Raw genomic sequence first — 24982 nt, forward strand, 5'->3', positions numbered from 1 at the left:
CCATTCATTGTGATCATGGCTGATTATCCACAATCAGTAACCTGTACCTGCCTTCTCCCCATATCTCTTGATTCCGCTAGCTCCTGGAGCCCTATCTAACTCTCTTTTAAATTCATCCAGTGAATTGACCTCTACTGCCTTCTGTGGCAGAGAATTCCACAAATTCACAACTCTCTGGGTGAAAAAGTTTTTTCTCATCTCAGTTTTAAACAGCCTCCCCTTTATTCTTAGACTGTGGCCCCTGACTCCCCCAATATTGGGAACATTTTTCCTGCATCTAGCTTGTCCAGTTCTTTTATAATTTTATGTTTCTATAAGATCCCCTCTCATCCTTCTAAATTCCAGTGAATACAAGCTCAGTGTTTCCAATCTTTCCTGATATGACACCATGCTGGGGATTAACCTCGTGAACCTACGCTGCACTGCCGTAGCAAGGATGTCTTTCCTCAAATTAGGAGACAAAAACTGCACACAATACTCCAGATGTGGTCTTACCAGAGCCCTGTACAACTGCAGAAGGACCTCTTTACTCCTATACTCAAATCCTCTCGTTATGTAGGCCAACATGCCATTTGCTTTCTTCACTGCCTGCTGTACCTGCATGTTTACTTTCAGTGACTGGTGTACAAGGACACCCAGGTCTCATTGCACTTCCCTTTTTCCTAATCTGACATCATTGAGATAATAATCTGCCTCCTTGTTCTTGCCGCCAAAGTGGATAACCTCACATTTATCTATATTATACTGCATCTGCCATGCATCTGCCTACTCAACCTGTCCAAGTCACCCTGCAGCTTCCTAGCATCCTCTTCGCAGTTCACACTGTCACCCAGCTATGTGTCATCTGCAATAGTTATTCATAGTCTTTTGTTACACTGAGCACCCTTGCGACACATGGCCCCCTGGGGTGATATCCCTTCCCTTGTTTGAAGGATGTCTCCACCAGACTCTACTTCTCAATGTGCAGCAGCAGAAGGAACTTAGACTGTAGTCCTCCACGGAGATTTGGCGTTGGCTGCACCGGGCTTCAGTGCGTCCCTCAGCATTTACTCCTGCAGTCTGGAATGAGTCAGTCAGCAACTTTCCCTGACGGATCTAGCTCTGCTGGTTAGTCAACAAGTTTCAGGCAGACCACGGATCAGAGTCTGAAGAAGGGGCTCGACCTGAAATGTCATCCATTCCTTCTATCCAGAGATGCTGCCTGCCCCGCTGAGTTACTCCAGCATTTTGTGTCTATCTTAGGTGTAAACCAGCATCTGCAATTTCTTCCTACGCAAAGAGCATCTTTCTCTGAGTTGATGATCTTTCAACAGCACTTGATTCCTCCAGCACTCTGTTTTGCTCATGGTTCCAGCTTTTGCAGTTCCTTGCTTCTCCAGCGAATTTAATTTGGCTTTTGAAGAATGACCCCATCCTACACCTTTGTTTTGTGGATTGTGTGTGGATTACATGATGTGTCTATAGTCACTAGACATTGAAAGGGTGACCTTTCAAACAGTCTCACTGTGGTGATGGCAGGGGAGTCCTGACTGACTGATGATGGAAATGGATAATGCAGGGTCCCATTCCACTTGGTCTGTCGCAATGGGTGTTTAACATCTAATAAGGTATCTTGAGTAGAGGTAGCCGATTTACCAGCATGTAATGGCATGGAACATGATGTGATTGTATAAGCATAATCATGAGCCTTCATCTCTACTTTCCCTAGCTGCAAGTTATAGTGCACGCTCAGAATGGAATTACCCACCCTAGTACACCAGGCTCCAGTTCTACCACTGCCCCCACCTTGGCAGAAAGACTAAAGTATCACTAAAGCCAGAATGGTGTATTGTGGCATGACTTGTATATGCAATCATAAATGGGTATAAAATGTAGTTGGAATGTTGAAATGGTATCAATTTGCTTGGATGATCTAGTTCAAAGATTTCAGTCATTTATCTCTTAAAGATTGCACACAGTTTGTTATTTGGGTGGAATGTCACAAGAGATTAAAGTGCATTGTAACATTATCAGTAGTCTTGTGGACAAGCAGACTTACTAACAGCACAGTTGCAACATAAAAATGCACGACCAATAATTGTGGCCTATTTCAAAGTTAAATGTTAAGTAATGAGTTATAATAAGAATTTGCCATGCTAACCGCTTCCTGTAACATTGCAGTTGCCGACCTTGGCTGCAGCTTCATTCTAAAACAGCACTATTGTAGCTCAACAGTCTGCAGTGGCATAAGAGCCTTGCGAGTGTCTGATCCTTGACTCAATTATGCTAAAAACTCTGGTTGACCATGAATGTCAATCGAGAGATGTGTTTGTTGCTGAACAGTCGCAATGCAAATGAATTGTGACAATGAATTGCACTACTTGGGGTGTCTTCGCTGTGTGGAAAATCTTGCTCCTCAATCTTTTAAATATTTCCTCAATGTCCTCTAGCTTTAACTCCCCTGGGCAACCATCCTCACTATCCACAATCTTTGTATCGTCATCAAATTTATCAGATTCCAGACATCCTCATCCAAGTAGCAACCAACAAAGGTCCCAGCACTAATCCCTTTGGTGGGCGATTTCACTACTCTCTACATGCTATTACCAAGCCAGTTTTGATCTAAACATAGCACAAAAAGTAAGGAAATTTGTGTTTGGTAGATTATTTCTTTGTTGTAACAATGCTTCTTGCCAATAAATCTTATACCGTTGGAAAGCCTGTTTATTTCCCTTTTAAATGGTGCCACATTTGTAAGGAACATGCATTTGTGGGATGAACAGCAGAGCTGAGTATATGGGTTGCGCCCATGAAAAATTTGCCAAATCTTCTCTGCCAATGCCAAACAACTTATTCTGCTGTTGCTATTGACTCTTGTTTTGAGCTTCTGGTACCCCCAGGTGCTGACAATCAGGTGCCTGATTGGCACCTGATTGGCAGCATCTGTGAGCATGGGCCCTGCTACAGTGGTCAGTAGGTGTCTGCTCCAAGAATCGGCATGCCACGTTTGACTGATCTGGATAGGGCCCGTGCGATAGGGCAACTTCAAGCTGGTGTTCCGCAAAACCAAGTTGCGGCATTATTTGGAGTGAGCCCTAGTACCATCTCCAAAGTGAAGGCCAAGTTCCATATAACGGGGTATGTCAGAGACAGGCCGCGAAGTGGGCGTCCCAAAAAGACGACACCCGAAGAAGACCGTTTCCTCACCCTGTCAGCACTTAGGAACCGTAGGCTGTCTTCTACAGATTTGCAGTCAAGGCTTGCAGGACGATATGGCCGACGGCTCTCTGCCCAGACAATTCGGAACAGACTGCACGCAGCCGATCTCCGGTCTCATAGGGCTGCCAGGAGGCCTGCCATGACTGCCTTCACCGTCTGGCCCGTTTGCGCTGGTGTCGGCGACATGTGCACTGGAACCTGAACATGCGGAGGAACGTTATGTTCAGCGATGAGTCCAGATTCTACCTACGGCAGTTGGATCATAGGGTCAAAGTGTGGAGAAGACGCGGAGAACGCTATGCTGATTGCTGCACCGATAGAGTAACATCTTTTGGTGGAGGCAGTGTGATGGTGTGGGGCGGCATCTCCCTCACTGGAAAAACGAGGCTTGTCATCATTGGAGGCAATCTCAATGCAGAGAGATATCGAGATGAGATTCTGCAACCAGTGGCAATCCCATATCTCCACAGTCTGGGACCGAACTCTATCCTCCAAGATGACAATGCTCGCCCCCACAGAGCAGGGTTTCTCAGAGACTACCTCCAGAATTTGGGAGTGGAGAGGATGGAATGGCCTGCCAGCAGTCCTGACCTCAACCCCATTGAACACTTGTGGGATCAGCTTGGGCGTGCTGTTCGTGCCAGAGTGGCCAACACAACCACGTTGGCTGACTTGCGACAAATGCTGGTTGAAGAATGGGATGCCATCCCACAACAGTGCGTGACCAGGCTGGTGACCAGCATGAGGAGGAGGTGCCAGGCTGTTGTGGCTGTGTATGGTTCTTCCACACGCTACTGAGGCTCCTGTTTATTAAATGAATAAATTGTTAAATTGCCAATATGTCTTGTTTCTTCAGACTTCAATCATCCAATCCACCAAACAACACCGAACAAGAGTCAATGGCAGAATAAGCTGTTTGGCATTGGCAGAGAAGATTTGGCAGATTTTTCATGGGCGCAACCCACATACTCAGCTCTGCTGCTCATCCCACAAATGCATGTTCCTTACAAATGTGGCACCATTTAAAAGGGAAATAAACAGGCTTTCCAACGGTATAAGATTTATTGCCAAGAAACATTGTTACAACAAAGACATAATCTACCAAACACAAATGTCCTTACTTTTTGTGCTATGTTTAGCTTGCCAATATCTGAGACCCGTCTGCCCTCATTTTTTTGACCATCGTATAAATGTGGGAACTTGTGAAAAGCCTTGCTAAAGTACATGTATGCCTTGCCATCAAATTTCTTAGTATCATCCTTGAAAAAAACTCAAATCAAATTTGTGAAGTCTGCAGGAGGTTAAAATTAGTAAATACATTTATCGTTCTAATGAGTTGGGAATCTAGTACATATAATGGAATATTAACTGTGTTTTGTTTTCCTGTAGGTGTCATCGACGGGAAATGCACTGCACTGGAAATTGTCGAGGCATTAGGGTAATGTGCACATCATTCATTTTTCAGTATCTTAATTACATTTTCTTTGTAGTGGAAACAATGAAATCATGTTCAGATCACAGGCCCCAATTACACTTAAATAAAAACAGAAATGCCTGCAAGTCAGCTGATCAAGCCTCGACTTTGTAGAGAGGACGCAGTTAACACATTGGAACTCAAAGGTCAACTGTGTTTCAAATTTAGAAAAAACATTGTTCAACGCTGGGCAACATTTGGTTTAGTTTGTTTATCATTCAATCAAGTGCTGATCTTGGTTATGATTGAGTGTTGAATTTCCGTTCCATGCAAAGTAAAGGCAATTAATGTTACAATAGAACTTGTGTACAGAGGAGCGAGAGTTGGCCATTTATCCTTCTATCTGTTATTTTATTTGGTATGGTCATGACTGATCTATAATCTCATTTTATTAGCATTTGTTGCGCATTCTCTTATTCAGCCAAAACACTTCGGTTTTGAAAGATTATAAAAATCTATTTTGAAAATTTTATTTGCCCACCATCAACAATCTTCGGGGAGCGAGTGTGAGATGAACTTATTTCCCTTGTAAATAACCTAGCTAAAGCAGTATTAAGGCTATACCATGATGTTCTTGATTTTTCCCAGAGAAAAAATTCTGTCAGGTCAAATCCATTTTAACATTTAAAATATTTTGCTGAGCTTGCCTTTCCAATTACTTGTACTCTGGCAGGTCATTTGGAATTGAAATGGGGAGAATTTCATCACTGGGAGTATGGTGTGTCTACATAGCCATGGAGGTTCAGTCATTCATTGAATTCAAATGCAGATTTAGTTTTTTGAGAATGTAAAGAGGAAAATCGTATTGAAAGAGGAGATAAGAGATGATCTTACTGAAAGCTCAGGGGACTAATAAACCGGCTCCTATTCCAATCCAATCTACATAGAACCATAGAAAATGGGTACAGGAGGAGGCCATTCGGCCCTTTGAGCCAGCACCGCCATTCATTGTGATCATGGCTGATCATCCACAATCAGTACCCTGTGCCCAACTTCTCCCCATATCCTTTGATTCCACTAGCCCCCAGAGCTCTATCTAACTGCCTCTTAAATACATCCAGTGATTTGGCCTCCACTGCCCTCTGTGGCAGAGACATGTTCTAGTGTTTTGCTGTTGTCAAATGCACGTTGTCTCAATGTTGTTTGGGATTAAAGTGGGTTTTCCTGCGGTACCTTTGGTATTTTTCTGCTGTGACTATTGTTAAGTAAGATTGCTGACCGTAAAACTATTTTAGAAAGAATACACTTGTGAAGGAACAAATGGGCAGATATGTGTCATAAACCTGGGGTATTTTACAGGAGATGTTTGCACATTGTCATCTAAGTGAACCAATATGTTAACTGGATGCAATCTAATCACATTCTTGTATGGTTTAATTGCTAGAGCAAGTTTAACAAATTCTGAGCCCCGAACAAGAGGTCGAGGGGTGCACCTCCTGTCCCAAGTTCTGCTGCTGTCTTATTCTACCCTCAGTCAAAAAGAAGGTAAGAAACTGTTTCCCTGGTAGGGTAAGATGATCTTAAAGAGAAGGTTTTTAAACTTAAGACATAGATGCTGAAAAGGGGGAGCGATGTAGGTTGAAATGAAAGGGTAAATGGTTAACATAGAAATATAGAAACATAGATTCCGTTAGCCCTAAGAGCTAAATCTAACTCTCTCTTGAAAGCATCCAGTAAATTGGCCTCCACTGCCTTCTGTGGCAGTGAATTCCACAGATTCACAACTCTGGGTGAAACATGGCCTGCTATTCATTCTTAAACTGTGACCCCCTAGTTCTGGACTTTCCGAACATGGGAAACATTGTTCCTGTATCCAGTCTGTCCAATCTCTTAAGAATTTTATATGTTTCTATAAGATCCTCTGAATGGTTAGCAAATTGGCTCTATAGGAGGAAGCAGAGGGTGATGGTGGAAGGTTGCTTCTCGGACTGGAGGCCTGTGACTAGTGGTGTGCCTCAGGGTTTGGTGTTGGGCCCGTTACTGTGTCATCTGCATCACTGATTTGGATGAGAACATACAGGGCAAGATTAGCAAGTTTGCTGACTATACAAAAGTTAGTCAAAAAGGCTTTTGGCACTTTGGCCTTCATCAGTCAGAGTATTGAGTATAGAAGTTGGGAGGTCATATTGCAGTTGTAGAAGACGCTGGTGAGACCGCATTTAGAATATTGTGTTCAGTTCTGGGCACCATGTTATAGGAAAGATATTGTCAAGCTTGAAAGGGTTCAGAAAAGATTTACATGGATGTTGCCAGGACTAGAGGGCATGAGCTATAGGGAGAGGTTGAGTAGGCTGGGTCTCTTTTCCATGGAGGGCAGAAGGATGAGGGAAGATCTCGTAGAATGTACACAAAATCATGAGAGGGATAGATCGGGTAGATGCACAGTCTTTTGCCCAGAGTAGGGGAATTGAGGACCAGAGGACATAGGTTTAAGGTGAAGGGGAAAATATTTATTAGGAATCCGAGGGGTAACTTTTTCACACCAAGGGTGGTGGGTGTATGGAACAAGCTGCCAGAGGAGGTGGTTGAGGCTGGGACTATTTCATTGTTTAAGAAACAGTTAGACAAGTACAAGGATAGGAAAGGTTTGGAGGGATATGGACCAACCGCAGGCAAGTGGGACTAGTGTAGCTGGGACATTGGTGGCGGTGTGGGCAGGTTGGGCCGAAGCGCCTGTTTACACACTGTATCTCTCTATGACTCATCCGTCTAAATTCCAGTGAATACAAGCCCAGTCGACCCATTCTTTCATCATATGCCAGTCCCGCCATCCCGGGAACTAACCTGGTGAACCTATGCTGCACTCCCTCAATAGCAATAATGTCCTTCCTCAAATTAGGAGACTAAAACTGCACACAATACTCCAGGTGTGGTCTCACCGGGGCCCTGTACAACTGCAGTAGGATCTCCTTGCTCCTAAACCCAAATCCTCTCGCAATGAAGGCCAACATGCCATTAATTTTGTTCACTGCCTGCTGTACCTGCATGCTTACTTTCAGCGCCCTATGTACAAGAAAACCCAGGTCTTGTTGCATTTCCCTTTTCCTAATCTTGTACCATTCAGATAATAATCTGCCTTCCTGTTCTTGCCACCAAAGTGGAAACCTCACATTTGTGCACATTATATGGCATCTGCCATGCATCTGCCCACTCACCCAACCTGTCCAAGTCACCCTGCAGCCTCATAGCATCCTCTCGCAGCTCACTCTGCCACCCCGCTTTGTGTCATCCGCAAACTTGGAGATGTCAAACTTAATTCCCTCGTCTAAATCGTTAATATATATTGTAAATAACTGGGGTCCCAGCACTGAGCCGTGCGGCATCGCACTGTCACTGCCTGCCATTCTGAAAAGGACCCGTTAATTCCTACTCTTTGCTTCCTGTCTGCCAACTAGTTCTCTATCCACGTCAATACCCTACCCTCAATACCATGTGCTCTAAATACCATGTGTTTTTTTGAAAGTCCATGCTGACTTTGACCGATCCTGTCATTGCTTTCCAAATGCGCTGCTGTTAAGAGGGGAGTTGATGAAATGTTTATTTTAGCTAAAGTATGCTGGGGGTCGGAAGCATGCTGCCTGAAGGGTAACAGAGGCAGGAACTCTCACCAGCTCTGGGGTAACAGGGTGTGCAATTAAGGAGCCCTAATCTCTATAGACTGAGACCTGAGATGGGAGATCAACTTTTGCCGTGCATGGGCGAGATTGTTCTCTCTTCTGTGCCGTGAACTTTTAATTAGACAATAGACAATAGACAATAGACAATAGGTGCAGGAGTAGGCCATTCAGCCCTTCGAGCCAGCACCGCCATTCAATGCGATCATGGCTGATCACTCTCAATCAGTACCCCGTTCCTGCCTTCTCCCCATACCCCCTCACTCCGCTATCCTTAAGAGCTCTATCCAGCTCTCTCTTGAAAGCATCCAACGAACTGGCCTCCACTGCCCTCTGAGGCAGAGAATTCCACACCTTCACCACTCTCTGACTGAAAAAGTTCTTCCTCATCTCCGTTCTAAATGGCCTACCCCTTATTCTCAAACTGTGGCCCCTTGTTCTGGACTCCCCCAACATTGGGAACATGTTATCTGCCTCTAATGTGTCCAATCCCCTAATTATCTTATATGTTTCAATAAGATCCCCCCTCATCCTTCTAAATTCCAGTGTATACAAGCCCAATCGCTCCAGCCTTTCAACATACGACAGTCCCGCCATTCCGGGAATTAACCTAGTGAACCTACGCTGCACGCCCTCCATAGCAAGAACATCCTTCCTCAAATTTGGAGACCAAAACTGCACACAGTACTCCAGGTGCGGTCTCACCAGGGCCCGGTACAACTGTAGAAGGACCTCTTTGCTCCTATACTCAACCCCTCTTGTTACGAAGGCCAACATTCCATTGGCTTTCTTCACTGCCTGCTGAACCTGCATGCTTCCTTTCATTGACTGATGCACTAGGACACCCAGATCTCGTTGAACTCCCCCTCCTCCTAACTTGACACCATTCAGATAATAATCTGCCTTTCTATTCTTACTTCCAAAGTGAATAACCTCACACTTATCTACATTAAACTGCATCTGCCATGTATCCGCCCACTCACACAACCTGTCCAAGTCACCCTGCAGCCTTATTGCATCTTCCTCACAATTCACACTACCCCCCAACTTAGTATCATCTGCAAATTTGCTAATGGTACTTTTAATCCCTTCGTCTAAGTCATTAATGTATATCGTAAATAGCTGGGGTCCCAGCACCGAACCTTGCGGTACCCCACTGGTCACTGCCTGCCATTCCGAAAGGGACCCATTTATCCCCACTCTTTGCTTTCTGTCTGTCAACCAATTTTCTATCCATGTCAGTACCCTACCCCCAATACCATGTGCCCTAATTTTGCCCACTAATCTCCTATGTGGGACCTTGTCGAAGGCTTTCTGAAAGTCGAGGTACACCACATCCACTGACTCTCCCTTGTCAATTTTCCTAGTTACATCCTCAAAAAATTCCAGTAGATTTGTCAAGCATGATTTCCCCTTCGTAAATCCATGCTGACTCGGAATGATCCCGTTACTGCTATCCAAATGCTCAGCAATTTCGTCTTTTATAATTGACTCCAGCATCTTCCCCACCACTGATGTCAGACTAACTGGTCTATAATTACCCGTTTTCTCTCTCCCTCCTTTCTTAAAAAGTGGGATAACATTTGCTATCCTCCAATCCACAGGAACTGATCCTGAATCTATAGAACATTGAAAAATGATCTCCAATGCTTCCACTATTTCTAGAGCCACCTCCTTAAGTACTCTGGGATGCAGACCATCAGGCCCTGGGGATTTATCAGCCTTCAGTCCCATCAGTCTACCCAAAACCATTTCCTGCCTAATGTGGATTTCCTTCAGTTCCTCCATCACCCTAGGTTCTCCGGCCCCTAGAACATTTGGGAGATTGTGTGTATCTTCCTCAGTGAAGACAGATCCAAAGTAACGGTTTAACTCGTCTGCCATTTCTTTGTTCCCCATAATAAATTCCCCTGCTTCTGTCTTCAAGGGACCCACATTTGACTTGACTATTTTTTTCCTCTTCACGTACCTAAAAAAACTTTTGCTATCCTCCTTCTACGACATGCTCAAACCCCAGGATGAATCTGCATACTCTTTCGCTGAGACTTACTAATTATTCATATATTTTAATACACTTTCTTTTATGCTCTAGAGTTTTCATATTTGTATATTAGCTTTATTTGCTACTTAGTCACTTAAAGGGTTTTATAGATGAAAGGGTGGAATTGTTTGCTGTGGTTATGGAACAGCATTGACAAATGGAAAGTTGAAAACTACATTCCTACCAGCTCTTGCTCCCCCTCCCCCCATTCGTAACAAGGACAGAATCCCACTTGTCCTTGCCTTCCACCCCATCAGCCAGTGTATCCAACAAATTATCCTCCAACATTTCCGTCACCTCCAACGTGATCCCACTACTGGCCATATCTTCTCATCTCCTCCCCTTTCTGCATTCCGCAGAGACCGTTCCCTCCGTAACTCCCTGGTCCACGTCCCTTCCTACCCAAACCACCCCCTCCCCAGGCACTTTCCCCAGCAACCGCAGGAGATGCAGCATCTGTCCCTTTACCTCCCCCCTCGACTCCATCCAAGGACCCAAACAATCTTTCCAGGTGAGACAGAGGTTCACTTGCACCTCCTCCAACCTCATCTATTGTATCCGCTGTTCCAGATGTTAACTTCTCTACATCGGCGAGCCCAAACGCCAGCGTGGCGATCGTTTCGCTCAACACCTTCGTTCAGTCTGCCTTAACCAACCTGATCTCCCAGTGGCTGAGCACTACAACTCCCCTTCCCACTCCCAGTCTGACCTTTCTGTCATGGGCCACCTCCAGTGTCGTATTGAAGTCCACCGCAAGTTGGAGGAACAGCACCTCATATTTCGCTTGGGCAGCTTACAGCCCAGCGGTATGAACATTGACTTCTCCAACTTTAGATAGTTCCTCTGTCCCTCTCTTCGCCTCCCCCTTCCCAGTTCTCCCACTGTCTTCCTGTCTCCACCTATATCCTTTCTTTGTCTCCCCCCCCCCCCCCCCGACATCAGTCTGAAGAAGGGTCTCGACCCGAAACGTCACCCATTCCTTCTCTCCAGGGATGCTGCCTGACCTGCTGAGTTACTCCAGCATTTTGTGATACCTTTCTACCATCTGAAATTGAAATGTGAATTTGCACTGTAGAATATCTGGAAAAACTAAACCCCTGTAGTTGCAAAACTTGTTACTTGATGCCCTGTAGCTTCTGACCAGACTATATATGATTCCGGTAGCTTCTGGTAGCTATATGATGATTGACTCTCAGTGCCTAATTGAAAATGAATACCTTTTGAGAAACCCTCTTGGGCAGCTAAAAATGGGGGATTGTAGTCCTAATGTAATAAAAATGAATTGCAGATGCTTGTTTATACCAAAGATAGACACAAAGTGCTGAAGTAACAGCAGGTCAGGCAGCATCTCTGGACAAAATGGATAGATAACGTCTTAGGTCAGGACCCTTCAGTCTGAAGAAGGGTCCTGACCCAAAACGTCGCCTATCCATTTTCTCCAGAGATGTTGCATGACAAACTGGGTTGTATCACCGTTAGTTTCATCTACATCTCTAAAATAAATATATAAAACTAAAATTGCCTTGTAATTTACTTCTTTCAGTGGAGGTACTGGTTATCTTCTATATCGATCGATTGAAGGATCATCACCTCATTACCCCATATGTACTGCAAGGATTGAAAGCCCTGGTATGGATATATGTTGTGTCTGCTCTTTGACTGTTTTGTCTTTAGTAAGATGAAGAGCATTAGTGCCTCAAATGCTTTTCAAATTTTCCCATTATTTATTACAAGCAGGACTTCCCAGATCGCATCCAGAATGAGATCAGTTTCTTATCCCCATGTTTCAACCAAGCCTCTGAGCCACAATCATGAGTGGGTCCTGGTGCACTCATTTCGTTTTGTTTATTATTGTCTCATGTACTGTGAAAAGCACGTATAATCAATGCTATGGTGTGAAAAAAATCTGCAGATATCAAAGCAAGGAGGAAAATACTTTTAAATGGGGTTTTGGCACTGTTTGGTGATGTATGAGGTGTTCTCAGAGTGGAACCTTCAACACTGCTTTATGTGCTTTTTTTTTCAATGTACACCTTAAAGTTAAAAAACGAGGAACTGTAGGTGCTGGTTAACAGAAAAGGACACTGCGCTGAAGTAACTCGGAGGGTTAGGCAGCATCTCTGGAGAACATAGATTGGTGACGTTGGTCAGGTCCCTTCTTCAGACTGAAGAAGGGTCCTGACCCGAAATGTCACCTATCGATGTTTTCCGAAGATGCAGCTTGAGCCTTTGAGTTGCTCCATATGGTAGTGCCTTGTGTAATTGCTGTTGTTGGTGGGGAGGTCTGTGCCTGTGATGGACTGGGCTGAGTTTATCAGTTTGAATCCCTGTTCATTGGAATTGCTGGTCCAGGCCGTGAAGTAACCAGTTAGGATACTTTTTACTGGGCACCAGGAATAGTTTAGTTTAGAGGTACAGCACTGAAACAGGCCCGTTTGCCTATCAAGTCCGCTTAGACCCACGATCATCTTTACGTGAGTCACTGAAAGGAAGCATGCAGGTACAGCAGGCAGTGAAGAAAGCCAATGGAATGTTGGCTTTCCTAACAAGAGGAATTGAGTATAGGAACAAAGAGGTCCTTCTGCAGTTGTACAGGGCCCTAGTGAGACCGCACCTGGAGTACTGTGTGCAGTTTTGGTCTCCAAATTTGAGGAAGGATATTCTTGCTATTGAGGGCGTGCAGCGTGGGTTTACTAGGTTAATTCCCAGAATGGCGGGACTGTCATATGTTGAAAGATTGGAGCGACTGGGCTTGTATACACTGGAATTTAGAAGGATGAGAGGGGATCTTATCGAAACATATAGGATTATTAAGGGGTTGGACACGTTAGAGGCAGGAAACATGTTCCCAATGTTGGGGGAGTCCAGAACCAGGGGCCACAGTTTAAGAATAAGGGGTAGGCCATTTAGAACGGAGATGAGGAAAAACGTTTTCAGTCAGAGAGTTGTAAATCTGTGGAATTCTCTGCCTCAGAAGGCAGTGGAGGCCAGTTCTCTGAATGCATTCAAAAGAGAGCTAGGTAGAGCTCTTAAGGATAGTCAGGGGGTATGGAGAGAGGGCAGGAACGAGGTACTGATTGAGAATGATCAGCCATGATAACATTGAATGGTGGTGCTGGCTCGAAGGGCCGAATGGCCTACTCCTGCACCTATTGTCTATTGTCTATCCTATACACTAGGTACAATTTACAGAAGCCGATTAATCTGCAAATGTGCATGTCTTTGGAATGTGTGAGGAAACTGGAACACCCAGAGAAAACCCATAAAGTCACAGGGAGAACATGCAAACTCTGCACAGTCAGCCGGGATCGAACCCAGGTTTCTGGCACTGTAAGGCAGTAACTACTGCTGAACCACTGTGCCGTCCAAATCTTGTAGCGTGTTCGCAAGCATGGCGAATCTCTTTAAACTTCAAGGACAGGTCATCTGGGATACTAACGCCCAGGAATTTGGACTGCGAACTCTCCACAGTTGCTAAATGGAAACTGGTGCAATGGTCAAAAGAGAGCACAGCACACAAATCAAAAATATTCTCGTAGTTGCTGTGCTATTAAAAGGGTTGACCACATCAAGTGTGGTGTGCACTACTCCGATTGCACAGTGGGCATCACCCTATTGAGTCAGAAGACGGGGGCAAAAACTTAATGTGTAGGAAAGAACTGCAGATGCTGGTTTAAATTGAAGGTAGACACAAAATGCTGGAGTAACTCAGCAGGACAGGCAGCATCTCTGGAGAGAAGGAATGGGTGACGTTTCGGATCGAGACCCTTCTTTAGACTGGTCAAAAACGTAATATTCATGTTAAACCAGGCACATCTCCGGATGTTGAAATGTGCAATTGCTTCCTACAGAGAAAATGCAGCTTTCAAAAAATAAAGGGATTTTTATAAAGGGCTTTTGCGTCATTGGCACTTCACTGCCCATTATTAATTTTTTTAAATTTGCATACACAACAAAGGTGAATTGTGATTCCAGTCTGTAAGCATTCTTTGTCTGCAATGACAGCTCATGCTGCATCACAATGAATGATTTGAATTTCAAACAAGTTCCAGATTTTCCCAAGATATAATTGCAGATTTGAGTGCACTCTCTTATTACCTTTGTGATGCCGATATCACTTTGTTAGGTGCAAGCTACTGCTCACAAAAAAGCGCACGAAAAGCCACTCATTTGTAGCTGCCAGGCCCCCTTGTAGCCACGATTACCTGTGTTTGTCTGTTTACACGAGTATTTTTTGTAGCGCAAAGGCCAGACTAACTGCTAGGTACTACACCACCACAGTGAATATACTTTAGATAGATACTGTGCTGGATTAACTCAGCGGGTCTGGCAGCATCTCTGGAGAAAATGGGTGGGTGACGATTCTTCAGGGAAGAAGGGTTCAGACACCCGAAACGTCACCCACCCTTTAACTCCAAAGATGCTGCCAGACCCGCTGAGTTACTCCAGCACTTTGTCTATCTTTGGTATAAACCAGCGTCTACAATTCCTTCCGAGACAATGAATATACTGTTTGCTTGGTTACGTCAAGGCCATAAAGGGAAATAGAATGCAACTTTTCTTTGTCCCCAGTTGTGCACATGCTGGCTGTGGGTCATTTTTTTTTATTAATTAGAAGCAGATTTTCTGAGTATATTCACATCCTGTGTGTGGATTAGAAACCAACTAACCCTGTTTCGCTCCATTGCAAGATAGCATCTGAGCACGGTGACTCTGTGTGCTGATCCCACAGGGCTACCTACCATCAGATACAATCGTCTCACTATTTGCTGTTTGCTTGATTGTATTTGTGTATAATATATCTGATTGATCGGATAGCACGCAAACAAAAGCTTTTCAGTATACCTTGGTACACATGACAATAATAGACCTAAAACCTTTCCATGTCCTTCGTCACTGCTAAGACTGGTGAGCATCCTGTACGTAAAGCTCCACCATGGCTTCTCACCCCACCCCTCTGGTGAATAGAGTAGAGTAGTTTTTGATCATTATTTTGATGACCCTTGGTGCTTTTTATTTCCAGATATCTGTAGTTATCTTGATATAAATGTTCAAACTGCCATTTTGTGTTTAACTCCATATCTGTTGTCTGCCTTTGGGATCAATAATCCAGTAAAAGAGCCACTTTGCTCTGTACCCTAATGCATTTATTCAATTAGTTGTTGGTGTGAGCTTTTTGTTTTGGTATGGCACAAGGTGTCCTCGTCGTACACAAACAATAACTACATCATTGAGATCCATGATGTTGGTTTGACTTGTCTTCTGCCCACTCTTGGTGCCTTGAATAACTTTATTTTCTCTCTATCATTAGAGCATGAGTTCTGTGATGCCAGAAGGGTTGGCTGTGATGGTTTTGAAAGCATTGTTCCAGGAGCTACATGTTCAGGTGAGTGTCAGAAAATCCAAACACCTCTGAGAAAAAGCCCAGATAAATTGGTGAAGGTTTCCTTCAAACCACCTTCTGACCCAAACCCCCACCTATGGTTTGTCCTGAATATAGACTTTGGGGGGAGGTTAATTTCTAGAATGCAGATTATATCTGCACACTGACTATCTTTATAAACCAGGACCAAAATGATTCGGTCATAAACCGACGCAATGTGCTGGAGTAACTCAGCAGATCCGGCAGCATCTCTGGAGAATTTGGATAGGTGACATTTTGGGTCTGGTCTGAAGAGGCCCGAACCGAACGTCACCTGTCTATGTTCTCCAAAGATGCAGTGTGACCCGATGAGTTACTCCAGTACTGTGGTAAACTAGCATCTGCAGTTCCTTGTCATACATCATGTCCACTTGGCCACTTAAAATCTCTAATACAACGGGAAGTGATTTGTTTAAGGTATTGATGGTCTTTTTTACGGAGTGAAGTCTTGAATCTGGTACACGATGGAGACGTTAAAGAAGGGTGTTGTCTCTTTAACATGAGCTTTTCTTTCATCCTTTAGTCACTATTACAGTCTGACAGGTATTCAGTATACAGCATAATCACCAATTTCATGGACAACAGAGAGCAAGGTAAACGTTTTTCATTCTGATTTCATCTGACATTTTCTTTTCAAAGGACAATCGTAGTTTATAGAAAGCAGCCAGAAAGGCAGAAGTGGCCATAATGTGATCTGTCACTATTTTCTTTAGCAGTAGCAAACCTCTTTGGGTGATTTGGCATCTATCGCTCAGCCCTATGTAAAAAAAAGTAGCTTCACAGTACACTGATTTGGTTATATATAAGGAAGACAATCCAAATAAAATGCACAAACATCTGCAGTAACTCAGTAGTCAGGCAGCATCTCTGGAGAACATGGATAGGTGATGTTTCAGGTCAGGACCCTTTTTCAGACTGAGGCACTTTGTGTCTATCTTTGGTATAAACCAGCATCTGCAGTTCATTTTTATTAGATTTAGTGTTGTTTAGAGATACAGCATGGCAACATGGTCGACTGAGTCCACATCGATCACTAGTTCTATGTTATCCCACTTTCTCGTCCACTCTACACACACCTCGGGCAATTTACAGAGGCCAATTAACCTACGAACCCACACGCCTTTGGGACCTTGAGTGAGGGTGGGGATTTTATTACTTTCCAAACCCATACTGAAAATTTCTGCCGAGTCACCGTGACACTTTCTTTGTTTAACCCCATTTTGCATTTTGTTCCCTCAGAAGTCAATAGTGAGTATTTCTTCTGAGTTATTGTACAATGTAACACTAATTTTTGCACTGTTTGCTCTTCTGGGCTTAGAGCTGAAGGGTCTGGGAGCGGATTTCACATTTGGTTTTATTCAAGCGATGGATGGAGAGAAGGACCCAAGGAATTTACTAATGGCCTTTCAGATCTCCAGAGACCTCATCGCAAATGATTACGACCTTGGTACGTATATGTGTAACAGGTCTGGATAAATTACACTTTTACTTGCACTGTACAATGCAATTCATGTGCAGCTCAAAAGCAAGTAATTTCAGATTTTTGCCACCGCTGACACAACCTGAGACTCTACTGGAATATCTTGGGAGATGTTTATCCTCGGTCGCGCCTCCAGTTTAAGAACTGTTGTAGTTGTCTTTTTGCATTTGGGGATGAGTGCAGCTGATTAAAGTTGTATGTTGGCATGAATCTACATAGCAGCTGCTAGTGAGGATGGACTCTGTCACCTAAATGATTACTTCGAACATTCAATGGGAATGTAAAGTTTTTTTTTTTTTCTCATGGCATCAAAGATCATGGTACATATGCTGATCATTATTCTTCACTGGAAATTTGGCACCCACAACAATTTAGTTTGGTGTATGGAAGGTATCAAATTTGCCGTTTGGGAGCTTAAGTTGCCTGAGTGAGAAAGATTGGATTTGTGTTTTAACTCTGCCCTCTTCCCCCCCCCCCCCCGCCCCCCTCTTGTACGTCTCCCCCTAACCCATCTTCCTCAGTTAATCACTGTTAACCTCTTACTTGGATTCTAATTTGATAAGCATGTATCATAATAGACAATAGACAAGAGGTGCAGGAGTAGGCCATTCAGCCCTTCGAGCCAGCACCGCCATTCAATGTGATCATGGCTGATCACTCTCAATCAGTACCCCGTTCCTGCCTTCTCCCCATACCCCCTCACTCCGCTATCCTTAAGAGCTCTATCCAGCTCTCTCTTGAAAGCATCCAACGAACTGGCCTCCACTGCCTTCTGAGGCAGAGAATTCCACACCTTCATATCATATCATATCATATCATTTATATACAGCCGGAAACAGGCCTTTTCGGCCCTCCAAGTCCGTGCCGCCCAGTGATCCCCGTACATTAACACTATCCTACACCCACTAGGGACAATTTTTACATTTTACCCAGCCAATTAACCTACATACCTGTACGTCTTTGGAGTGTGGGAGGAAACCGAAGATCTCGGAGAAAACCCACGCAGGTCACGGGGAGAACGTACAAACTCCTTACAGTGCAGCACCCGTAGTCAGGATCGAACCTGAGTCTCCGGCGCTGCATTCGCTGTAAAGCAGCAACTCTACCGCTGCGCTACCTTCACCACTCTCTGACTGAAAAAGTTCTTCCTCATCTCCGTTCTAAATGGCCTACCCCTTATTCTTAAACTGTGGCCCCTTGTTCTGGACTCCCCCAACATTGGGAACATGTTTCCTGCCTCTAATGTGTCCAATCCCCTAATTATCTTATATGTTTCAATAAGATCCCCCTCATCCTTCTAAATTCCAGTGTATACAAGCCTAATTGCTCCAGCCTTTCAACATACGACAGTCCCGCCATTCCGGGAATTAACCTAGTGAACCTACGCTGCACGCCCTCAATAGCAAGAATATCCTTCCTCAAATTTGGAGACCAAAACTGCACACAGTACTCCAGGTGCGGTCTCATAATCTCGAACTAAGTCATGTAGATGAGACTCACAGAATCCATGATGGATGATCTCAGCTGTTCCAGTTAGAGGTTGCTGGCATTGTTTTTATGTACCTTGAATGCTGGTATCAGACAAAAGGCCAATGAGGATTCCTGCTCCTGATTAATAAACAAAATAGACATAGAGCTAGACAGCATGGAAACAGGCCCTTCAGTCCAATTCGGCCAAGGTGCCAAACCGGTCTAATCTCATATCATTCCAAAACCTATCCATGTACCAATTTGGGTGTCTACATTAAATCTCGTGTTTGTTCCCGTCTTCACCACTTCCTCTGGTAGCTTGTTCCATATACGTGCCACCCTCTGTGCAAAAGTGTTATCTCTGTTGCCCTTGCGAGCGGCACCTGAAAGGTGAACTAAATAGGAATTTTCTGTTGCTGTCTTTCTGTTTTCAGGGTCTTTTGTGGAGGAGCTCTTTGAAATCACTTCATGCTATTTTCCAGTTGATTTTACACCGGTGAGTTTTTTTTCTTTATAAAGTTACCATTTGAATGAATGGAGTTTGAGAAAAGTAGCAAATTCTATCATTGTTTTGACAAAATCATCTTGTTAAAGGACAATAAATTTCTAATGTAATTTATTCCCATTTGATGACTATTAGGTTACACTTGTGCAGTGGTTACAATAAGATTTTTTTTTTCTGACAGTAATTGACTGATGCAAGGTCAAGTATCAAATCTTAGGTGAAGGGGAGACAATACTGGGGAGTTCGAGCCTTGGATCTTATTAAGTCTTGGGGAGGGCAGGTTTTAGCATCGTGTTGGAGTGGGGAGAAGAATGTCTTGAATTATTTAAAATTAAAGCAAGAGTTTTAAATTTTGAACAAAACAATAGCAAAAAAATGGAATGAATCGTAAAGGTGGGGGAAGTGTGAATTAATTATTCACGTGAGAGTGTCTCTCTAGTTTAGTCTAGTTTATTGTCATATGCTCAAGTGCAGCTTGTGGTACCAGCTGGAAAAAAGCACTTAACTCAATTGGGGGTATAGGACAAACCAATTAAGTTGAAATGGATTTCATTGTGCATTGATATTTTAAAAAACTGACCACTCTGTTTTTTTGTTTGTAGCCTTCGACTGACCCACACGGAATAGCTCAAGACGATCTGGTGCTGAGCCTGAGATCTGTTCTTTCTGCGACACCTCGGTTTGCAGAGGTATCTATTGGAAATCTCATATCTTAGCTTTCATCCATCACTTCTACTGTGATGACCTAAATGCAAACTTCTTCTTTTACTTTACTTATTATTGTTGATGGAAAACTTAATTTGGTTTACCACTGTCCAGAAAATAACATGTTTTCCAAACTGATCTGGCCGAGATATAAAACACTACGCAGGGTCCTTGCGTCATTACAGTTTTCGGAGATGGCCAAGTAATTCACTTGGGAGTACCAAAACCACAACATGCCTCTTCAACTGGTGGACTACAACAGTTTAAGCCAGGCGCGTGCGACTAGCTGCCTGGAAAGATGTTGAAGGCAGAAGCCTGCACTAAAAACATCTTGGATAGCCATAAGACGTCCTCCTTGTGAAAATGAAGCCCTTAAGGTCCCCTTTTGAATTTTGTTTCACTCCGAACTCTATTCCATTCAATGATAATTTGGGACTGGCAAGAATTGCTGCCATTTTCATCAATCCTGCGTATGACTAAATTTTAAAATAAGGCCACTTTAATAAGATCACGGCTTAACGTCAACCCACTTTGATTCCGCAATAGTACAAAGGATTTTCAGCTTCAGCTTTGAATGATATACCCTCACCAGCACTCAACATCAGGCCTTGAGTTTACTTGGCAATTTAGTTGTGTACCTCTATGCATTTTCTGTGAATTTGTTTTTGTTCTTGGCACACAGTTCCTGCTGCCACTTCTGGTGGAGAAGCTGGATTCAGATGTTCAGAACGCAAAGGTGGATTCCCTTCAAACTCTGGTAAGTGAGGAGCTTGGTTGTTAGCATTTTGCTTGTGGATCGTGTGTGTCACTACACATCCACTGCTTGGCTTTGGTTTAGCTACTTGCCACGTTTGTTACTTTCAATCCATTGTTCTTAGTGGGTAAATGCAGACAGCTGCAACTAAACAGCGGCACATCTAATAGAGCCGCTGCCTCACAGCGCCAGGGACCTGGATTCAATCCTGACCTCGGGGGTTGCCTGGAGTTGCACGCTCTCCCTGTGACCTGATGGGATTCCTCCAGGTGCTGTGGATTCCTCCCACATCCCAAAGCACTTCCTCGGCAGTGCCTCCCGAGCCAGTACATTGGACTACTGTTTGCAAGCCTTGTGCACCATTCGTATAACTGCTGTTCCATCATTGTTGCTGGGCCAAACATTTAGCACTCCCATGATCCAGGTGAAGCTCACAACCACCAGAACACAGTTTAAGAATAAGGGGTAGGCCATTTAGAACGGAGATGAGGAAAAACTTTTTCAGTCAGAGAGTTGTAAATCTGTGGAATTCTCTGCCTCAGAAGGCAGTGGAGGCCAGTTCTCTGAATGCATTCAAGAGAGAGCTAGATAAAGCTCTTAAGGATAGTGGAGTCAGGGGGTATGGGGAGAAGGCAGGAACGGGGTACTGATTGAGAATGATCAGCCATGATGACATTGAATGGTGGTGCTGGCTCGAAGGGCCAAATGGCCTACTCCTGCACCTATTGTCTATAACACCAAGGGAGGGCCAATAAACATCATGCTTGAGACCTTGGCATCCTCAGCATTAGTAAAAATAAATCTTCTCCCTGTGTTCTTTGTCTTTCAGATGGCATGCTGCAAAGACTATAGGATGAAAGATCTGAAAGAATTCCTACCAGCTCTTTGGCATTCCATACGCAGAGAGGTAAGAGAAAGGAGGAATACCTTGCAGCATCTGCTTGTGGCCTCGATACCAGCTTCAGCACAGTTTGTCTTAATTGGAGACTGAGATCCAAGCCCCCTCTCGTGGGACTAAAGCGGAGGTTGGGACTTTCGTCAGTTGTTGCGGGATGGGGAGATGCACTATACAAATGCCTTGTCCCTGAACTGAGCTTGTTGCCTGAGGACTTTGGATTGTGAAGCTACACAGTGGCGCAGTGGTAGTGTTGCTGCCTTACTGTGCCTTACAAGTTCGATCCTGACTATGGGTGCTGTCTGTATGGAGTTAGTATGTTCTCCCTGTAACGTGTGGGTTTTCTCCGGGTGCTCCGGTTTCCTCCCACATTCCAAAAACGGTGCCGGTTTATAGGTTAATCGGCTTCTGTATATTGTCCCTTGTGTGTAGATAGAACTAGTGTACGGGATGCTCGTTCGTCTGCTTGGGCTGCTTGGGCCGAAGGGCTTGTTTGCACACTGTATCTCTAAAACTAAAAACTGAATTATTAAAAAAGTTAGATGCCAACGACTATATTTTTACTTGTGAGCTAGACCAAAACTGGATGTCATTAATATCAGAAAATTACTGATAAATCCATTTGGAAATAGAAATGTAAAAGATTGGATTGTTTACCTCACTATTACAGGGCCACAAATATAGATCATCTTCAGGGAAATATGACAACATGGAAAAAGGCACAGCAAGTGGTGCGAAAGTGTTGGATGAAGAGGGGTTTTGGGAAGTTTGACATGGAGCAAAAGCACAGACAGGGACTGAATAAGGCAGTGACTGAATTAACCAGTCAGCAATGACTTGGTGATTATTTTGTTGGAAATATCACGTACAGGGCTGTTTTACAAGCAACACGGGTTTAGAATATCCTCTTGTAATTTGAAGTCAGTCTGAAGGTGGGTTCTAACCCGAAACGTCACCCACTCCATTTCTCCAGAGATGCCGAGTTACTCTATTACTTTGTGCCTATCTCTTGCTATAAGTTTCTGGGCATCAGTTGTGATGGGCAATTTCCTTTTATGGAGAGCATTCAAATTAATTGGGTGACCTACTGCACCCTCATTTCCAATGCTGTCTAGCCAGTTTAATTGTTGGTGAATGTGATGTTTCACGTGCAGTGAACCATCGTGAGCTTTATACCAAGTATTCATTTTAAGGCACAAAGTGCTGGAATAACTCAGCGAGTCAGGCAGCATCTGTGGAGAACATGGATAGCTGACATTTTGTGTTGGGACCCTTCTTCTGAAAGCCCTTCTTCATAAGGCCGGGAAGGGTCCCGACCCAAAACGTCACGAATCCATGTTCTCCAGAGATACTGACTGACCCACTGAGTTACTCCAGCGCTGTGTGCCTTTTTTTGTTGTTGTAAATCAGCATCTGCAGTTCCTTGTGTCTACAAGTACTCATTTTCTTCTGTCTAGGTCTTTCAGACAGCAGTTGAAAAAGTGGAGACTGAAGGTCTAGCTGCTCTCCAGGCAATCGCGACCTCCCTGTCCAAGTCTGTCATTGATTCGGATGCAGAGGATAGCCTGGATACTTTCCTTAACAATGTTCTACGAGGTGTGTGCAGAAGACACTGTGCTATACGACCAGAGCAATGCCTTTCATTCATTCATTGATCCTGTGCAGTAATGTAGTATCTTGAAATCTGTCCCCTTTCTGTCTTCTCTCAGACTGTGAGCATCACTTGTGTGAACCGGACATGAAACTTGTTTGGCCAAGTGCCAAACTTCTTCAAGCAGCAGCGAGTGCTTCCTACAGGGCATGGTGCAAGATTACCAGCTGCATTTTCCCTCTGCTCTTGGAGCAATTTAACAAACATAAACAGGTAAAGTGAGAACAATTGCTCAGCTTTGAGGTACAGCATGGAAACGGGCCCTTCCGACAACCGACTCCTTACTGACCATCATTCACCCAGTTACACGAGTTCCATGTCATCCCACTTTTGCATCCACTCCCTACACTAGGGGCAGTTTACAGAAGGTCAATTAACCAACAAACCTGTACATCTTTGGGATGTGGGAGGAAACCATGGTTACAGGGAGAACGTGCAAATTCCACACAGCATGTTGAGGTCAGGTCAGGATCAAGCCTGGTTCTCTGTCGCTATGAGTCAGCAGCTCTACAAGTTGTGCCACTTACAGTGTTGGCAAGAAACACCAGAGTCTATAATCCATAATTTAATGCGAGAAAGTGGTTATGCACTTTGGTAAAAGGAATTCAAAGATAGGCTCATACTTTAAAGAAGAAAGGGTGCAGATGAGTGAAGTGTTGATGGATTGAAATGTTCTCCTGCCTGACTCCATGTCTACAGGCAGATACAGCAAGTGGAATGGAAGGCAAATACCATCTTGGCCTTTTGGAACATAGACCAGTACAGCACAGGATCAGGCCCTTCAGCCCACAATCTTTGCGCTGAGCACGATGCCAAGATAAACTGATCTCATCTGCTTTTTCATGATCCATATTCCTTTCTTCCTTGCCTATCTAAAAGCCCCTTGAACTCTACGTGCCTATCTAAAAGCCCCTTGAACTCTACTGATACATCCGCCTCCACCACCACCCCTGGCAATGCTTTCCAGGCCCCCACCACTCTGTATTTAAAAAAAAGACTTTCCCTGCACATCTCCATTAAACTTTGTCTCCCTCACCTTATAAGTCCTCTAGTGTTAGACATTTCTAACCTGGGATAACGTTTCTGACTGTCTGCCCCATCTATGCCTCATAATTTTAAATACTTCCATCAAGTCTCCCCTCAAATCTCCAACCTTTTGCAAGAGGGTTGGAGTTTAGAAATGGGGAAGTACTGTTACAATTGTACAGGGTACAGTGCACAGTTTTGATCCCTTTAAGGATGGAGATACAGGCATTGAAGGCAGTCCAAGAGATTCTTAAAGTTACCTCCTGGGCTGAGAGAATTCTACTATCACAAGCAGGTAGTTAGACTTATATTCTTTGGAGATCAGAGAATGAGCGGTGATCTATCAGATTACCAAGAGTGTCAAAGATTACAGTGGGAAAGCAGAATGAGGTTGAGAGGGAACAATAGAAGGAACCATGATGGATGCTGGAGCAGACTCAATGGGCCGAATGGCCTAATTCTGCTCCCAAGTCTTATGGACAATCTGTCATCCTGAGGTTTTCATGAGGTTTTGAAAGTGTAATTAGTCTCCACCATCCTTTCACAGATCACGGCTTCTGAAGGCTTATGCATTCAGATATGCTGTGGATGTTGAGGGTCCTGTAGCAATGCAAAGAAAAGCAGGTGAATACTAGTGCCCCAGGCGACACCTTCAGCAGCTCCTGCTCTGCCCTGTCCATGCTGTCCTTGCTGCCAGAGAGATGCTTAAAAGCTATTCAAATTTCATACAGTAGGAAAAAACATCGA

The 24982-nt window shown here is 44.0% G+C and overlaps 1 protein-coding gene across 1 annotated transcript in view; it reads left to right on the forward strand.

Moving 5' to 3' along the window:
- Positions 1-24982, forward strand: part of mms19 (MMS19 homolog, cytosolic iron-sulfur assembly component) — a 62392-nt gene that overhangs the window by 8798 nt on the left and 28612 nt on the right. The window contains exons 2-13 of the mRNA XM_078413320.1: positions 4588-4636; positions 6057-6157; positions 11871-11956; positions 15639-15713; positions 16273-16342; positions 17068-17196; positions 19134-19195; positions 19807-19893; positions 20592-20666; positions 21493-21570; positions 23016-23154; positions 23268-23422. Of these exons, the coding sequence (XP_078269446.1) occupies positions 4588-4636; positions 6057-6157; positions 11871-11956; positions 15639-15713; positions 16273-16342; positions 17068-17196; positions 19134-19195; positions 19807-19893; positions 20592-20666; positions 21493-21570; positions 23016-23154; positions 23268-23422 (1106 nt within the window). The remainder of the gene's footprint in view (positions 1-4587; positions 4637-6056; positions 6158-11870; positions 11957-15638; positions 15714-16272; positions 16343-17067; positions 17197-19133; positions 19196-19806; positions 19894-20591; positions 20667-21492; positions 21571-23015; positions 23155-23267; positions 23423-24982) is intronic.

This window comes from Rhinoraja longicauda, chromosome 16 (assembly GCF_053455715.1).
Source record: "Rhinoraja longicauda isolate Sanriku21f chromosome 16, sRhiLon1.1, whole genome shotgun sequence".
Classification (NCBI taxonomy): Eukaryota; Metazoa; Chordata; class Chondrichthyes; order Rajiformes; family Arhynchobatidae; genus Rhinoraja; species Rhinoraja longicauda.